At 34.9% G+C, this 18273-nt stretch overlaps 1 protein-coding gene across 1 annotated transcript in view; it reads left to right on the top strand.

Moving 5' to 3' along the window:
• LOC128640574 (alpha-2-macroglobulin-like) overlaps positions 1-18273 on the top strand; it is a 222341-nt gene that overhangs the window by 66638 nt on the left and 137430 nt on the right. The window contains exons 13-15 of the mRNA XM_053693045.1: positions 798-855; positions 2383-2525; positions 2904-3053. Of these exons, the coding sequence (XP_053549020.1) occupies positions 798-855; positions 2383-2525; positions 2904-3053 (351 nt within the window). The remainder of the gene's footprint in view (positions 1-797; positions 856-2382; positions 2526-2903; positions 3054-18273) is intronic.

Genomic DNA, 18273 nt, shown 5'->3' with positions numbered 1-18273 from the left:
TTGTCTATCAGTAATAGTGTTTTGTGACTGACTTTTCTATCAGTTATAGTGTTTTAGTGACTTACTTGTCTAATAGTAATAGTGTTTTGTGACTGACTTGTCTAATAGTAATAGTGTTTTGTGACTGACTTGTCTATCAGTAATAGTGTTTTAGTGACTTACTTGTCTAATAGTAATAGTGTTTTGTGACTTACTTGTCTAATAGTAATAGTATTTTGTGACTGACTTGTCTAACAGTAATAGTGTTTTGTGACTGACTTATCTAACAGTAATAGTGTTTTGTGACTGACTTGTCTATCAGTAATAGTGTTTTAGTGACTTACTTGTCTAATAGTAATAGTGTTTTGTGACTGACTTGTCTAACAGTAATAGTGTTTTGTGACTGACTTGTCTAATAGTAATAGTGTTTTGTGACTGACTTGTCTAACAGTAATAGTGTTTTGTGACTGACTTGTCTAACAGTAATAGTGTTTTGTGACTGACTTGTCTAATAGTAATAGTGTTTTGTGACTGACTTGTCTAACAGTAATAGTGTTTTGTGACTGACTTGTCTAATAGTAATAGTGTTTTGTGACTGACTTGTCTAATAGTAATAGTGTTTTGTGACTGACTTGTCTAACAGTAATAGTGTTTTGTGACTGACTTGTCTAACAATAATAGAGTTTTGTGAGTAACTTCAGTTCTCTGATGATTTCTATTCCTTTGTTTTCTGTTACACAATAATAATTAGATCCTGGGATTAGGCTTGTGGTGGTGCAGAGATCAGCCGTTAATGAGATCCCATTTATTTCTCACAGATTATGGCAAAAGCCCAAATTCAACAGTATGGTGAACATCAAGTAGACCTGAGTAACTGTGAGTATTGACTCTTTGGGTCACAGAACATAACACATTAAGATCAGTGGCTCCAGGATCAGACTAGTGCCACGGTATTTTTGTGCCACGCTGATAGCTACACTTACTATTAAATGCCAGAGAGGTGGGCAAGGTATTGAAGTTATTTCTGCTGCTTGTAATAACTCTGTAACATTGTTATACGATTTGTAGTGAATGTGTAGTGCCTGACACTTATTAGCAATTCAAATGTTTGGTTGTTATTTGGGGAAAACTGATAATAGGAGTAAGTTAGAAAGTTGCTTAAAATTGCTGCTGTATCTGATTCATGAAAGAAAAAATGTGGGTTTCATATCCCTTTAAATATCCAGTAGCTATACATAACTAGAGCCACTAGTTCCATCCCACACAGACTTGTCACCAATAGGAATAAGGCAGGAATGTATAGCTAGTACTTCCGTATGCACGAAAAAGAGAGACAAGACCAGGTCCTTCTTGCAAATCAATGGTTTATTCTGTGTTAGACATGCAGGTTACCGGTCCATTTCCAACGATCTGGTGCGTTTCGCGCATGCGCACTTGAGCTTCATCAGAGATCTTCAGTATGCACAGTAGTAATACCCTCTTACAGAGAGCAAATATAAAGACAGTAATCTTACAGAGCGCATATGTAAAACTAGTCACATATCCCAGAGAAGAAAAACAGGGTTACAGAACACTGGGCTAGTTAGAGTGGGAAGTCAGGGAATGGAATATTACTGGAGGGACAGATCTCCTGCAGCCGGGACTATCCTGTAAAATACAGGACAGCTGGGATCTGTGATACTAAATATAGTATATATCCAGCATATATATCCAGTAAATCCATCTCACTAAACCCTCATTTCTTGCTGACTAATTCTCTTTTGCTGACTAATTCCTCTGTGTCAGACATACACCCCTTTATTCAGACTTTAGTACCTACCTTAAAGTTCTCTCTGAGTTAATTCAGAGTTGTTGGCAACTTAGAAGACAGAGTACCACAGCAGTAATTGGGAGTCGTTATCAGTTTTATTATGTGTACCTTGTCCAATCTATACAAAACGTAGACCTCACAGCCTTATTTGTGTACTTCCCAATTAAAGACCTAAGGGCACACTAACGGGTCATATTGTAAGGATATCTGAACTAGAGCACAGGTGAAATAATAAGCTAATCAGTAACCATGAATATTCCTGTTCTTTCCCAAGGTAATCATAAAATTCTGAACTGTTATTGTTCCCTAAGATCAGGTATTGAGAAACAATGCCTTATTTACATGCCGAGTACTGTACACTGGGTAATTATAGATGTTCTATTAAATAAATACATCAAATAAAGGTTATCCCCGGATATTTAGCTTTGCAGTTGCCCAAACGCACCTTCAGATATTATGGTCTAGAACTGGTCTTTTTGGAATGGTGTTACAGCTCCTGGGATCTACCTGCCTCCGGACTTGTACTCTTAAATATACAGATATCAAGAATTATCCCTTAGGTTTGCAACAAATTCTTTTGCTTCTTTTGGCAGCTCGTAAAGGTGAATTCTATCTCAATTTCACGGTAACTGCAAATCATGCTCCCAGTTTGGATTTTACTGTATACAGCCTGGTGGAAAATGAGGTCATCGCAGACACTGTTCATCTGTTAACAGATAAATGCTTCAAAGACCAGGTAAGCCAAATAATAATTAAACAAAGTAAAATGTTACATTAAGCAAAAAAGAAAATGTATTTAAAAGTTAACATGGTCAGAAAGTGTTGTCTAAAGCTGAAACTAAAGCCTTAAACATCTTTTCTGAGCTTTTGGAAAGTGCTGAAGGCTTCCTCAAATGCTTCTCACATCACTCTAGTATCAGTTATCAGTGGTCCTTTGGTTGCTGATTTTATTATCACTATGTAGGCATTGATGTTATATTGTACGGAAAACATTCATTTACATAGATTTGCAAGAACTAACACCTCTTCTAGGTACATTTGCAAACGGTTCTTGGCCAGTATTGTTAGATGTTTTGAGACAAAACACAAATGTTCTGTGTTGTTCTGTTTTTAGGTTTCTTTGAGTTTCTCACCAGATAAAGGAACCCCAGGGTCTAGTGTGCAGCTGAATCTTGCAGCTGGTATGAGGGGCATTTGCGCTATGAGGGTCATCGATTCCAGCGTCTCGCTTCTTTCTCAATATGAAGAGTTTACCGCTGAGAAGGTGAGTGAGGAACATTATTGCTTCTGTGTATTCAGTGATATCTGGCTATGCTTTCTAAGCTATTTCAGTTAATTTGAAGGAAAGATATTTGAATTAGCTAAGTTGTCAAAATGACATTATACAGAAGTTACTGAAAAACACTTTATTATAAAGTTTGGTACAGTTTGGTATAACAACATTCTTCATACAAATCATCTTCAGTCACACAGTCTAGCTTAAAGGGATATGAAACTCAATGTTTTTCTTTTACGATTCAGATAGAGCAATTTTAAACAACTTTCTAATTTACTCTTATTAAAGGGACAGTTAACACCAGAATTGTTGTTGTTTAAAAATGTAGATAATCCCTTTATTTCCCATTCCCCAGTTTTGCATAACCAACACAGTTATAATAATATATGTTTAACCTCTGTGATTACCTTGTACCTAAGCCTCTGCAAACTGCCCCCTTATTTCAGTTCTGTTGACAGACTTGCATTTTTAGGCAATCAGTGCTGACTCCTAGGAGCGTCACATGCCTGAGCTCAATGTTATCTATATGGAACACATGAACTAACGCCCTCTAGTTGTGAAAAACTGTAAAAAATGCTTTCAGATTAGAGGCGGTCTTCAAGGTCTAAGGCCTAGATTTGGAGTTCGGCGGTAAAAGGGCTGTTAACGCTCCGCGGGCTTTTTTCTGGCCGCACCATAAATTTAACTCTGGTATCGAGAGTTCAAACAAATGCTGCGTTAGGCTCCAAAAAAGGAGCGTAGAGCATTTTTACCGCAAATGCAACTCTCGATACCAGAGTTGCTTACGGACGCGGCCGGCCTCAAAAACGTGCTCGTGCACGATTCTCCCATAGGAAACAATGGGGCTGTTTGAGCTGAAAAAAAACCTAACACCTGCAAAAAAGCAGCGTTCAGCTCCTAACGCAGCCCCATTGTTTCCTATGGGGAAACACTTCCTACGTCTGCACCTAACACTCTAACATGTACCCCGAGTCTACACACCCCTAACCTTACACTTATTAACCCCTAATCTGCCGCCCCCGCTATCGATGACACCTGCATATTTTTTTTAACCCCTAATCTGCCGCTCCGTAAACCGCCGCAACCTACGTTATCCCTATGTACCCCTAATCTGCTGCCCTAACATCGCCGACCCCTATATTATATTTATTAACCCCTAATCTGCCCCCCTCAACGTCGCCGACACCTGCCTACACTTATTAACCCCTAATCTGCCGAGCGGACCTGAGCGCTACTACAATAAAGTTATTAACCCCTAATCCGCCTCACTAACCCTATCATAAATAGTATTAACCCCTAATCTGCCCTCCCTAACATCGCCGACACCTACCTTCAATTATTAACCCCTAATCTGCCGAGCGGACCTCACCGCTACTATAATAAATGTATTAACCCCTAAAGCTAAGTCTAACCCTAATACTAACACCCCCCTAAGTTAAATATAATTTACATCTAACGAAATAAATTAACTCTTATTAAATAACTTATTCCTATTTAAAGCTAAATACTTACCTGTAAAATAAATCCTAATATAGCTACAATATAAATTATAATGATATTATAGCTATTTTAGGATTAATATTTATTTTACAGGCAACTTTGTAATTATTTTAACCAGGTACAATAGCTATTAAATAGTTAAGAACTATTTAATAGTTACCTAGTTAAAATAATTACAAATTTACCTGTAAAATAAATCCTAACCTAAGATATAATTAAACCTAACACTACCCTATCAATAAAATAATTAAATAAACTACCTACAATTACCTACAATTAACCTAACACTACACTATCAATAAATTAATTAAACACAATTGCTACAAATAAATACAATTAAATAAACTAGCTAAAGTACAAAAAATAAAAAAGAACTAAGTTACAAAAAATAATAAAATATTTACAAACATAAGAAAAATATTACAACAATTTTAAACTAATTACACCTACTCTAAGCCCCCTAATAAAATAACAAAGCCCCCCAAAATAAAAAATTCCCTACCCTATTCTAAATTAAAAAAGTTACAAGCTCTTTTACCTTACCAGCCCTGAACAGGGCCCTTTGCGGGGCATGCCCCAAGGATTTCAGCTCTTTTGCCTGTAAAAAAAATACATACCATACCCCCCCCCAACATTACAACCCACCACCCACATACCCCTAATCTAACCCAAACCCCCCTTAAATAAACCTAACACTAAGCCCCTGAAGATCTTCCTACCTTGTCTTCACCATACCAGGTTCACCGATCCGTCCTGGCTCCAACATCTTCATCCAACCCAAGCGGGGGTTGGCGATCCATCATCCGGTGCTGAAGAGGTCCAGAAGAGGCTCCAAAGTCTTCCTCCTATCCGGCAAGAAGAGGACATCCGGACCGGCAAACATCTTCTCCAAGCGGCATCTTCAATCTTCTTCCATCCGGTGCGGAGCGGGTCCATCTTGAAGCAGGCGACGCGGATCCATCCTCTTCTTACGTTGTCTCCCGACGAATGACGGTTCCTTTAAGGGACGTCATCCAAGATGGCGTCCCTCGAATTCCGATTGGCTGATAGGATTCTATCAGCCAATCGGAATTAAGGTAGGCATTTTCTGATTGGCTGATGGAATCAGCCAATCAGAATCAAGTTCAATCCGATTGGCTGATCCAATCAGCCAATCAGATTGAGCTTGCATTCTATTGGCTGATCGGAACAGCCAATAGAATGCGAGCTCAATCTGATTGGCTGATTGGATCAGCCAATCGGATTGAACTTGATTCTGATTGGCTGATTCCATCAGCCAATCAGAAAATTCCTACCTTAATTCCGATTGGCTGATAGAATCCTATCAGCCAATCGGAATTCGAGGGACGCCATCTTGGATGACGTCCCTTAAAGGAACCGTCATTCGTCGGGAGACAACGTAAGAAGAGGATGGATCCGCGTCGCCTGCTTCAAGATGGACCCGCTCCGCACCGGATGGAAGAAGATTGAAGATGCCGCTTGGAGAAGATGTTTGCCGGTCCGGATGTCCTCTTCTTGCCGGATAGGAGGAAGACTTTGGAGCCTCTTCTGGACCTCTTCAGCACCGGATGATGGATCGCCAACCCCCGCTTGGGTTGGATGAAGATGTTGGAGCCAGGACGGATCGGTGAACCTGGTATGGTGAAGACAAGGTAGGAAGATCTTCAGGGGCTTAGTGTTAGGTTTATTTAAGGGGGGTTTTGGTTAGATTAGGGGTATGTGGGTGGTGGGTTGTAATGTTGGGGGGGGGTATGGTATGTATTTTTTTTTACAGGCAAAAGAGCTGAAATCCTTGGGGCATGCCCCGCAAAGGGCCCTGTTCAGGGCTGGTAAGGTAAAAGAGCTTGTAACTTTTTTAATTTAGAATAGGGTAGGGAATTTTTTATTTTGGGGGGCTTTGTTATTTTATTAGGGGGCTTAGAGTAGGTGTAATTAGTTTAAAATTGTTGTAATATTTTTCTTATGTTTGTAAATATTTTATTATTTTTTGTAACTTAGTTCTTTTTTATTTTTTGTACTTTAGCTAGTTTATTTAATTGTATTTATTTGTAGCAATTGTGTTTAATTAATTTATTGATAGTGTAGTGTTAGGTTAATTGTAGGTAATTGTAGGTAGTTTATTTAATTATTTTATTGATAGGGTAGTGTTAGGTTTAATTATATCTTAGGTTAGGATTTATTTTACAGGTAAATTTGTACTTATTTTAACTAGGTAACTATTAAATAGTTCTTAACTATTTAATAGCTATTGTACCTGGTTAAAATAAATACCAAGTTGCCTGTAAAATAAATATTAATCCTAAAATAGCTATAATATCATTATAATTTATATTGTAGCTATATTAGGATTTATTTTACAGGTAAGTATTTAGCTTTAAATAGGAATCATTTATTTAATAAGAGTTAATTAATTTCGTTAGATGTAAATTATATTTAACTTAGGGGGGTGTTAGTGTTAGGGTTAGACTTAGCTTTAGGGGTTAATACATTTATTAGAATAGCGGTGAGGTCCGCTCGGCAGATTAGGGGTTAATAATTGAAGGTAGGTGTCGGCGATGTTAGGGAGGGCAGATTAGGGGTTAATACTATTTATGATAGGGTTAGTGAGGCGGGTTAGGGGTTAATAACTTTATTATAGTAGCGCTCAGGTCCGCTCGGCAGATTAGGGGTTAATAAGTGTAGGCAGGTGTCGGCGACGTTGAGGGGGGCAGATTAGGGGTTAATAAATAGAATATAGGGGTCGGCGGTGTTAGGGGTAGCAGATTAGGGGTACATAGGGATAACGTAGGTGGCGGCGCTTTGCGGTCGGAAGATTAGGGGTTAATTATTTTAAGTAGCTGGCGGCGACGTTGTGGGGGGCAGGTTAGGGGTTAATAAATGTAATACAGGGGTCGGCGGGGTTAGGGGCAGCAGATTAGGGGTACATAAGTATAACGTAGGTGGCGGTCGGCAGATTAGGGGTTAAAAATTTTAATCGAGTGGCGGCGATGTGGGGGGACCTCAGTTTAGGGGTACATAGGTAGTTTATGGGTGTTAGTGTACTTTAGGGTACAGTAGTTAAGAGCTTTATGAACCGGCGTTAGCCAGAAAGCTCTTAACTCCTGCTATTTTCAGGCGGCTGGAATTTTGTCGTTAGAGCTCTAACGCTCACTTCAGAAACGACTCTAAATACCGGCGTTAGGAAGATCCCATTGAAAAGATAGGATACGCAAATGGCGTAGGGGGATCTGCGGTATGGAAAAGTCGCGGCTGAAAAGTGAGCGTTAGACCCTTTAATCACTGACTCCAAATACCAGCGGGCGGCCAAAACCAGCGTTAGGAGCCTCTAACGCTGGTTTTGACGGCTACCGCCGAACTCCAAATCTAGGCCTATGAAATTAGCATATGAACCTCCTAGGTTTAGCTTTCAACTAAGAATACCAAGAGAACAAAGCAAAATTGGTACTAAAAGTAAAATAGAAAGTTGTTTAAAATTCCATGCCAAATTTAAATCATGAAAGTTTTTTTTTTTACTTGACTGTCCCTTTAACAATTTTTCTTCATTCTCTTTGTATCTTTATTTGAAAAAGCCGGAATGGAAGATTAGCAGCCACCCCTGGCTACATTTAGCCACTGATCAGCAAGCATTACCCAGATTTTGAACCAAAAATCGGTCTGCTCCTAAGCTTACATTCCTGCTTTTTGTATAAAGATTGTAAGAGAACGAAGAATAAATTGATAATAGAAATAAATTAGAAAGTTGCTCAAAATTGCTTCTCTATTTGAATAGAATTATGAAAGAAAAAAATTGGGGTTTTATATCCCTTTAAAGTTATGGTAAAACCTAGTGTTTTTAAAATGTTAGGATCTACCAGCGCTACAAAAAAGGGAACTTTCAGTGATGTAAAAAACCTTCTGCTGAAAGTTCCTTTATTTGAAGCAAGAGGGCGATATTGAAAAGGAGTTTTGCTATGGGCGGCCGGAGGTGTTCAGCTTGGCATAAACTTGCTGCAAATAAAAGAACTGTTAGGTGTTATTTAACCCCTAACAAGAACTTTTTTATATCTCATGAATGAAAGTCCCCTTTGTTTGTAGAACTTGTAAATCCTGATGTTTCAAAAACACTACGTTTTACCATCAGTTTTATATATTCTACATTTCTGTGCAAATCTGTGAATTTCTTATTTAAGGCACAGTGAGAATAAAGACATTGCACATCATTAGATAAATAACAATGATTAGGGCTAGATTACAAGTAGAGTGCTAATTTATTGTGCGCCCGCACATGGACAAATAACCAGCCATTACAAGTGGTTATTGCTTCCGCAGGCTTAATTGGCCAGAGAAAATATATAGTTTTTTTACTAAAAAATATGTAACTTTTTATTTTTAATTTAAAAAAAGCAAAAGGGAGTTATAAGGGGCGCTAAATTAAACCATATATTAGTTTGAGTGTTGCTGATATAATATATTGTAGACTGTATTGAATTGTGGTTCCCACTGAGATAGATTGATTGTGCGTATGGCTTTGCCACAGTTACTAAGTGAAGCAATTGCTAAAAAAAAAAGGGAATTGATAATTAGCAATTGTATTGCAATACATTGTATAGTCACCAATACGTTAGTAGCATATGTAGCATATGTAGCATATGTATCAAGCACTTATGCTTGGAATTATTAATGCTGGGGTATACCAATGCTAATGTAAAAATCTGCAGCTGATGTCCATAGACACCAAGGGTATTATGTTTCCCGCTGCACTATTTAGCTGTTATGATCTTGGCTACAGTAAGGCACTAAACGCTTGGAAATGATGGCTAGCACTATATCATCCTGTCTCAGTAAAATAATGTTGGTGCTAGATCAAGTCGGTACAATGACCACCATATATTGTAGTATTGAATCACTGCCTTATCTTTTGATATAAGCGTTACACATATATACTCTCTGACTTTCTCGTGTGAATAAACTCTTGATTAAATTATAATACTGCCAAGCAAATATGCGCGTTGGCCAGTATTAATCGAATATTGTAGCTACGCAACACTAGATTATATAATATATTGGCATTAGAAGTACTGATATTGTGTATTACAGTACTCACTATAGACAGATAAAACAAAGTAGTTAGTTATGCGTTTGGCTTAACCATAATGTCAGCAAGTTTTGAAATGATACACTTGCTATAAAAAGTTAACAACTAGCAACTATGTTGCAACGTATTGTATGGTAGCTAATGAGTTAGTAACATATATCAGATGGAAGATTGCCGCTAGTGTCCGTAAATAACAGGGTTGTTCTATACCAAGCTACACTGCTTAACTTATGTGAACTTTGTTATAGTAAAGCGCTGAACACTAAATAATATGTGCTAATTGTTCACTCGGTCAGAGTTCAATAATACTATTGTTAGGCTGAATTCAAGCAATGATCACCAACCGTTATTGAATCAAGCTGCTACCTTGAATTTTAATATAAACAATTCCATATCTTAACGATCTATCTTTAAAGTGGGAACAAGCTCCCCATTAAGTTATAATACTGCAAACCAAATATGCGCGTTGGCCAAAATTGTTCAAATACTATAGCGGATATTGTATTAGTATATAATGGACAAGTTCTAGGATAAATTTAAAATAACAACAAGAGCACCACTACTCTCCCTCCCGCCCTTGACATGTTTCGCCTGAGTGGCTTTTTCAAAAGGGTGAGGCGCGCCGGCCTCAGCGGGATTTTATTGGCTGTGATATCTCACGAGATTTGGATTTGTGACGTCATGAGATACGTTCAATCTGAGACAAATCTTAGGCATCTTAACTCTTTATGTCTCATTTATTACAATCCCTTGTATGTCTGAGTACTATTTAGTTATCTTATTATTTGAGGAAAATATGTCGGATTAGATCATAAGCACTTACCGTGCTGAGCATTTATTGTTATAAAGGATTGATGATTTTTAATTTATTATAATTATGGTTTGAAAGTAATATTATGGGGAATTATTCCTAAAATTATCAAGGAACATTACATTAGGATATTGTAAAATTATCAAGGAACCTTACATCAGGATATTGTAAAATTATGAAGAAACATTACATTAGGATATTGTAAAATTATGAAGGAACATTACATTAGGATATTGTAAAATTATGAAGGAACATTACATCAGGATATTGTAAAATTATGAAGGAACATTACATTAGGATATTGTAAAATTATGAAGGAACATTACATTAGGATATTGTAAAATTATGAAGGAACATTACATTAGGATATAATAAAATTATTTGCTTTGAATACCATAAATGTTATTAACTGTCTGAGTTTAACCATATAAATATGTTTGTCTTTATATTACGGTCAGCTAACATTATTGAGCTAAGATAAAAAAAAGGTGAATAATAAACTTATGAGAAAATGTGTGTTTAATTGTGTGACTGTAAAAAATTAAAAAAAAAAAAAAATCCCTAAAATTATTTTTTGATACCTTTATGTGATAAAATCTGATGGTATTTATATGCAAACTGATATTAAGATATCTTTGATTGTGTCATATTCGTTATCAATTTTAATATCACCCCATTATATTTGGGGTGATTGATGTTTCATAGTGCTTAGTGCTACATTGTGATTTATTATTGTATCCCAACATGTTAATTAAATTAGCTTGCATAGATTTGGCTGATACCCTTTTACAAATATGAAAAATAATTATTTTAATTTAACCCATTGGGTTGTGTATTATTAAGTTATTATTGGTTTCTGCTTTTAGCAATTAATTTTCTAAATTTCCTCCTCTTATTCCCAATTTTATTTTTTGGACACCACAACATTTCAGTTTATTTGTTTGGCTTTTGTGTACTTGGAGAAAGTGTGCTGCTTCACTTGTGATTTTGTTTGTTAGCTTTTTTGTCTTTCTCAGCATTTTTAATATTTCTTAAATGTTCTCCAAGTCTTGTGCGTAATTTCCTTGTTGTCATACCGACATATAATAAATTGCATTGGCATGATTGTGCGTATATTACTCCTTCAGTTTGACAATTAATATAGGAGCCTATTTTATGTTCTCTATGAAATCTATCTGTTACTGATAGTGTTGTCTCCATATAGTAGCACAGACTACACTCTCTACATTTATATGACCCTTTAGTAACAGTACTTTGTTTCTTTTCTGTTTGAAAATGACTTGGGCTAATAATTGATTTTAAGCTTGTAGATCTTCTATAGCCTATTTGGATTCTATCTCCAATAATATTTCTAATACTTGAGTCAGTATGGAGAATGTGTATATGTTTTTATAGGATGTTATTAACCAATTGAATATTTGGATTATATGTTAAAATCAATCTTGTTTCATTATCAGGAGTTTTTTTCTTCATTTTGAGGAGTTCATGTCTGGGAGTTTGATTTGGTCTCCATTTTGCTTTTTTAATGGATCTTTTGCTGTAACCCCTGTCTGTTAGTCTTTTGGTGAGCTCCTCAGCTCTTATTTTGAAGATCTCTTTATTTGAGCAGTTTCTTTTTACTCTTAAGAACTCACCGATTGGTAAAGCTTTTATAGTACTTGGTGCATGAGCACTCAAAGAATGTAAAATACTGTTGGTCGCTGTTTCTTTTCTATAAACTTCTATTTGAATTCTACCTTCTTTGTTTTTGATAATTTAAAGGTCTAAAAAAGATAGTTAATTCAAACTTATATCCAATGTGAGTTTAATATTGACAGTATTCTGATTAAGGATTGAAATGAATGTTAATAATTTGTCTTTTGGCCCCTCCCATAGATAAAATACATTGTCAATGTATCTAATCCAGAGGGTAATATGTTCTGTAAATTCACAAAGATCATCAGAGAACACCATGGTTTTCTCCCACCACCCTAGAAAAAAGATTTGCATATGTGGAGGCACAGGACGTCCCCATTGCAGTGCCTCTGACTTGCAGGAAGAACTGTTTGTTAAATGTAAAATAGTTATGATGTAGAATAAATTTGAGGAGAGTTAGTACAAATCTATCATGTAGATTATCTTCATCTGAGGCTAGATTCAAAAAGTAATTCACTGTCTCCATTCCAGTTTGATGATTTATACTAGTATATAGAGATTCTACATCAACTGCACATAGCCACGTTGTTTCGTCCACAGTTACATTTTCTAGTTGATTCAACACCTCCATCGTGTCTCTTACATAGGAGGGTAGGAAAATCACAAATTCCCTGAGTCTTTGGTCAATGTACTGGCTTGCTTTTTCAGTCAGATTATTTATTCCGGACACTATGGGGCGGCCTGGTGGGTTGGTACTGTTTTTATGAATTTTGGGTATTATATAGAAAGTTGCCACTATCGGATGATCCACTGTTTGGAATTTAAGTTATTTGATGGTAATTATCTGATCTTGAAATACTTCTTGTATAATTTAATTATCTACTTGCAAAAATCTTTAAAGGTCAGCTGTTGTAATGCGGTTCTAAGAGCTGTGGAGCAGGGTTAGACTTGGTACGGTATGTCCCTTTAAATGCTTGTTTGTTACAAAAGAGTATAGATTGTTTACAGTGTGCAAACAGATTAAACTGCTAATGATTCTAATATAGCCTCTGTTGTGCGTGGAATATACCAGGAATATATCCACAGAATGACGCAGACGAGTACAAGGAACTAGAATCAGGAGATTAGTTGGTAGAAACCCAAAAGTATGCTTATACTTGTTTAGCCGAGTGGAATACACTAATGCAGGTATGACAGCTTTAGACACAAAACCCAGGTAGGTGTTTCTGCCCACAATACACAGTTGGTAATCAGATGTTTAGTACCTGTTAGAGCGTGTGCAGTTACAACTGTACTCAGTGTCCGGAGCTGAGCAGGTAAGGCTGGAGAGTAATGCAGCCACAGATGGAGCCGGTCCGGTTGATTGCTGCAGAGATCTTCAGTAAGCCGCCCAGTAGTGACAGGGTTTGGCGGAGATGCGCTCCATGAAGAGAGACGCCGAGCAGGTAATGATGACATTGGCGTAATGTCCGTGCTGCAGCTATGATCTGCTGAATTTACCAGCTGTAGGGAGTAAGAGCGAAAGACAAACTAAGCAATGTGTTAGAGCTGATGGCTGAGGTATCTCTGGGAAATACTTCAATAAACCAGCACTGGAGTAAGGAAGGAGGAGCTCTTTTAAGAGCGTGAAACGTCAGTTCCCAATGGTTAAGGTGGAATGATTATAACAAGGTAGTTTAAGGTGGAAAGGAACATGACAGCTGTTTATAACAATCTTGATTTAATAAGTGTTTTTATGCCTCCCTCATATACATATCTAGGGGCCAAATCACAATGTTTCCTCCTTTGTCAGAGTTGTGAATAATTACATCATTACAATTTTTCATTTCTTCCAGCGCTTTTTTTTCTTGTTTTGATTATTACCAGGTCAATTTACATGGAGTTTGGTGATTACCTCACAGCCTATTTTGTGGTAAACCTCTACACAGGAGGCATTGTTAATATTGGGGACATATTTTGATTTGTTTTTAGATGATCTCTCCATTTGTTGATCACATTGTGTTAATTTTCGGATAGAAGTTCTTCCATTAGTTGTATAGTTTGTAGTTCATCACTCGTCTATATATATCTGTGTATAATGTATATACACATATTAACACATAAAAATAAATGTATATTTTCATATACATTAATATTTAAAATTTTCTACTTTCGTTATGTGACTTACCCCTTTGCTGTGCTATGTTTTCATGCCATATTGTACCAGCGCACGATTACAAGTGGAGAGCAAATATGGCTTTTGCAAAAGCAATATATTGCACTCAACTTTTCACTAGTACAAGAGTACTATAGTAACTAAATAACAGTGCAAGAGTACAATAGTAACTAAATAACAGTACAAGAGTGCAATAGTAACTAAATAACAGTACATGAGTACAATAGTACCTAAATAACAGTATAAGAGTACAATAAAAACTAAATAACAGTACAAGAGTACAATAGTAACTAAATAACAGTACAAGAGTACAATTAGTAACTAAATAACAGTACAAGAGTACAATTAGTAACTAAATAACAGTACAAGAGTACAATTAGTAACTAAATAACAGTGCAAGAGTACAATTAGTAACTAAATAACAGTACAAGAGTACAATTAGTAACTAAATAACAGTGCAAGAGTACAATAATAACTAAATAACAGTACAAGAGTACAATAGTAACTAAATAACAGTACAAGAGTACAATTAGTAACTAAATAACAGTACAAGAGTACACTAGTAACTAAATAACAGTACAAGAGTACAATTAGTAACTAAATAACAGTACAAGAGTACAATTAGTAACTAAATAACAGTACAAGAGTACAATTAGTAACTAAATAACAGTACAAGAGTACAATTAGTAACTAAATAACAGTGCAAGAGTACAATTAGTAACTAAATAACAGTACAAGAGTACAAGAGTAACTAAATAACAGTAGAAGAGTACAATTAGTAACTAAATAACAGTACAAGAGTACAATTAGTAACTAAATAACAGTACAAGAGTACAATAGTAACTAAATAACAGTAGAAGAGTACAATTAGTAACTAAATAACAGTACAAGAGTACAATTAGTAACTAAATAACAGTAGAAGAGTACAATTAGTAACTAAATAACAGTACAAGAATACACTAGTAACTAAATAACAGTACAAGAGTACAATTAGTAACTAAATAACCGTACAAGAGTACAATTAGTAACTAAATAACAGTACAAGAGTACAATTAGTAACTAAATAACAGTACAAGAATACAATAGTAACTAAATAGCAGTACAAGAGTAAAAAAGTAACTAAATAACTGTACAAGAGTACAATTAGTAACTAAATAACAGTACAAGAGTACAATAGTAACTAAATAACAGTACAAGAGTACAATTAGTAACTAAATAACAGTGCAAGAGTACAATAATAACTAAATAACAGTACAAGAGTACAATAGTAACTAAATAACAGTACAAGAGTACAATTAGTAACTAAATAACAGTACAAGAGTACACTAGTAACTAAATAACAGTACAAGAGTACAATTAGTAACTAAATAACAGTACAAGAGTACAATTAGTAACTAAATAACAGTACAAGAGTACAATTAGTAACTAAATAACAGTACAAGAGTACAATTAGTAACTAAATAACAGTGCAAGAGTACAATTAGTAACTAAATAACAGTACAAGAGTACAAGAGTAACTAAATAACAGTAGAAGAGTACAATTAGTAACTAAATAACAGTACAAGAGTACAAGTAGTAACTAAATAACAGTACAAGAGTACAATAGTAACTAAATAACAGTAGAAGAGTACAATTAGTAACTAAATAACAGTACAAGAGTACAATTAGTAACTAAATAACAGTAGAAGAGTACAATTAGTAACTAAATAACAGTACAAGAGTACACTAGTAACTAAATAACAGTACAAGAGTACAATTAGTAACTAAATAACCGTACAAGAGTACAATTAGTAACTAAATAACAGTACAAGAGTACAATTAGTAACTAAATAACAGTACAAGAATACAATAGTAACTAAATAGCAGTACAAGAGTAAAAAAGTAACTAAATAACTGTACAAGAGTACAATTAGTAACTAAATAACAGTACAAGAGTACAATAGTAACTAAATAACAGTACAAGACTACAATAGTAACTAAATAACAGTACAAGAGTACAATTAGTAACTAAATAGCAGTACAAGAGTACAATAGTAACTAAATAACAGTAGAAGAGTACAATTAGTAACTAAATAACAGTACAAGAGTACACTAGTAACTAAATAACAGTACAATTAGTAACTAAATAACAGTACAAGAGTACAATTAGTAACTAAATAACAGTACAAGAATACAATTAGTAACTAAATAACAGTACAAGAGTGCATAGGAGGGTAGGAAAATCACAAATTCCCTTAGTCTTTGGTCAATGTACTGGCTTGCTTTTTCAGTCAGATTATTTATTCCGAACACTATGGGGCAGCCTGGTGGATTGGTACTGTTTTTATGAATTTTCGGTATTATATAGAAAGTTGCCACTTTCGGATGATCCACTGTTTGGAATTTAAGTTCTTTGATGGTAATTATCTGATCTTGAAATGCTTTTTGTATCATTTAATTATCTACTTGCAAAAAACTTTGGGTGGGATTAAAGGTCAGCTGTTTATAACAATCTTGATTTAATAAGTGTTTTTATGCCTCCCTCATATACATATTTAGGGGCCAAATCACAATGCTTCCTCCTTTGTCAGAGTTGTGAATAATTACATCATTACAATTTTTCATTTCTTCCAGCGCTTTTTTTTTTTGTTTTGATTATTACCAGGTCAATTTACATGGAGTTTGGTGATTACCTCACAGCCTATTTTGTGGTAAACCTCTACACAGGAGGCATTGTTAATATTGGGGACATATTTTGATTTGTTTTTAGAAGATCTCTCCATTTGTTGATCAAATTGTGTTAATTTTCGGATAGAAGTTCTTCCATTAGTTGTATAGTTTGTAGTTCATCACTCGTCTATATATATGTGTGTATAATGTATATACACATATTAACACATAAAAATAAATGTATATTTTCATATACATTAATATTTAAAATTTTCTACTTTCGTTATGTGACTTACCCCTTTGCTGTGCTATGTTTTCATGCCATATTGTACCAGCGCACGATTACAAGTGGAGAGCAAATATGGCTTTTGCAAAAGCAATATATTGCACTCAACTTTTCACTAGTACAAGAGTACAATTAGTAACTAAATAACAGTACAAGAGTACAATTAGTAACTAAATAACAGTACAAGAGTACAATAGTAACTAAATAACAGTACAAGAGTGCAATAGTAACTAAATAACAGTACAAGAGTACAATTAGTAACTAAATAACAGTACAAGAGTACAATTAGTAACTAAATAACAGTACAAGATCACAATAGCAACTAAATAACAGTACAAGAGTACAATAGTAACTAAATAACAGTAGAAGAGTACAATAAGTAACTAAATAACAGTACAAGAGTACAATTAGTAACTTAATAACAGTACAAGAGTACAATTAGTAACTAAATAACAGTAGAAGAGTACAATTAGTAACTAAATAACAGTACAAGAGTACACTAGTAACTAAATAACAGTACAAGAGTACAATTAGTAACTAAATAACCGTACAAGAGTACAATTAGTAACTAAATAACAGTACAAGAGTACAATAGTAACTAAATAACAGTAGAAGAGTACAATTAGTAACTAAATAACAGTACAAGAGTACACTAGTAACTAACAGTACAAGAGTACAATTAGTAACTAAATAACAGTACAAGAGTACAATAATAACTAAATAACAGTACAAGAGTACAATTAGTAATTAAATAACAGTACACGAGTACAATTAGTAACTAAATAACAGTACAAGAGTACAATTAGTAACTAAATAACAGTACAAGACTACAATAGTAACTAAATAGCAGTACAAGAGTACAATAGTAACTAAATAACAGTACAAGAGTACAATAGTAACTAAAAAACAGTACAAGAGTAAAATAGTAACTAAATAACTGTACAAGAGTACAATTAGTAACTAAATAACAGTACAAGAGTACAAGAGTAACTAAATAACAGTACAAGACTACAATAGTAACTAAATAACAGTACAAGAGTACAATAGTAACTAAATAGCAGTACAAGAGTAAAATAGTAACAAAATAGCAGTACAAGA

Source organism: Bombina bombina, chromosome 9 (genome assembly GCF_027579735.1).
Source record: "Bombina bombina isolate aBomBom1 chromosome 9, aBomBom1.pri, whole genome shotgun sequence".
Classification (NCBI taxonomy): Eukaryota; Metazoa; Chordata; class Amphibia; order Anura; family Bombinatoridae; genus Bombina; species Bombina bombina.
This window is presented reverse-complemented; position numbering and strand designations above follow the sequence as displayed.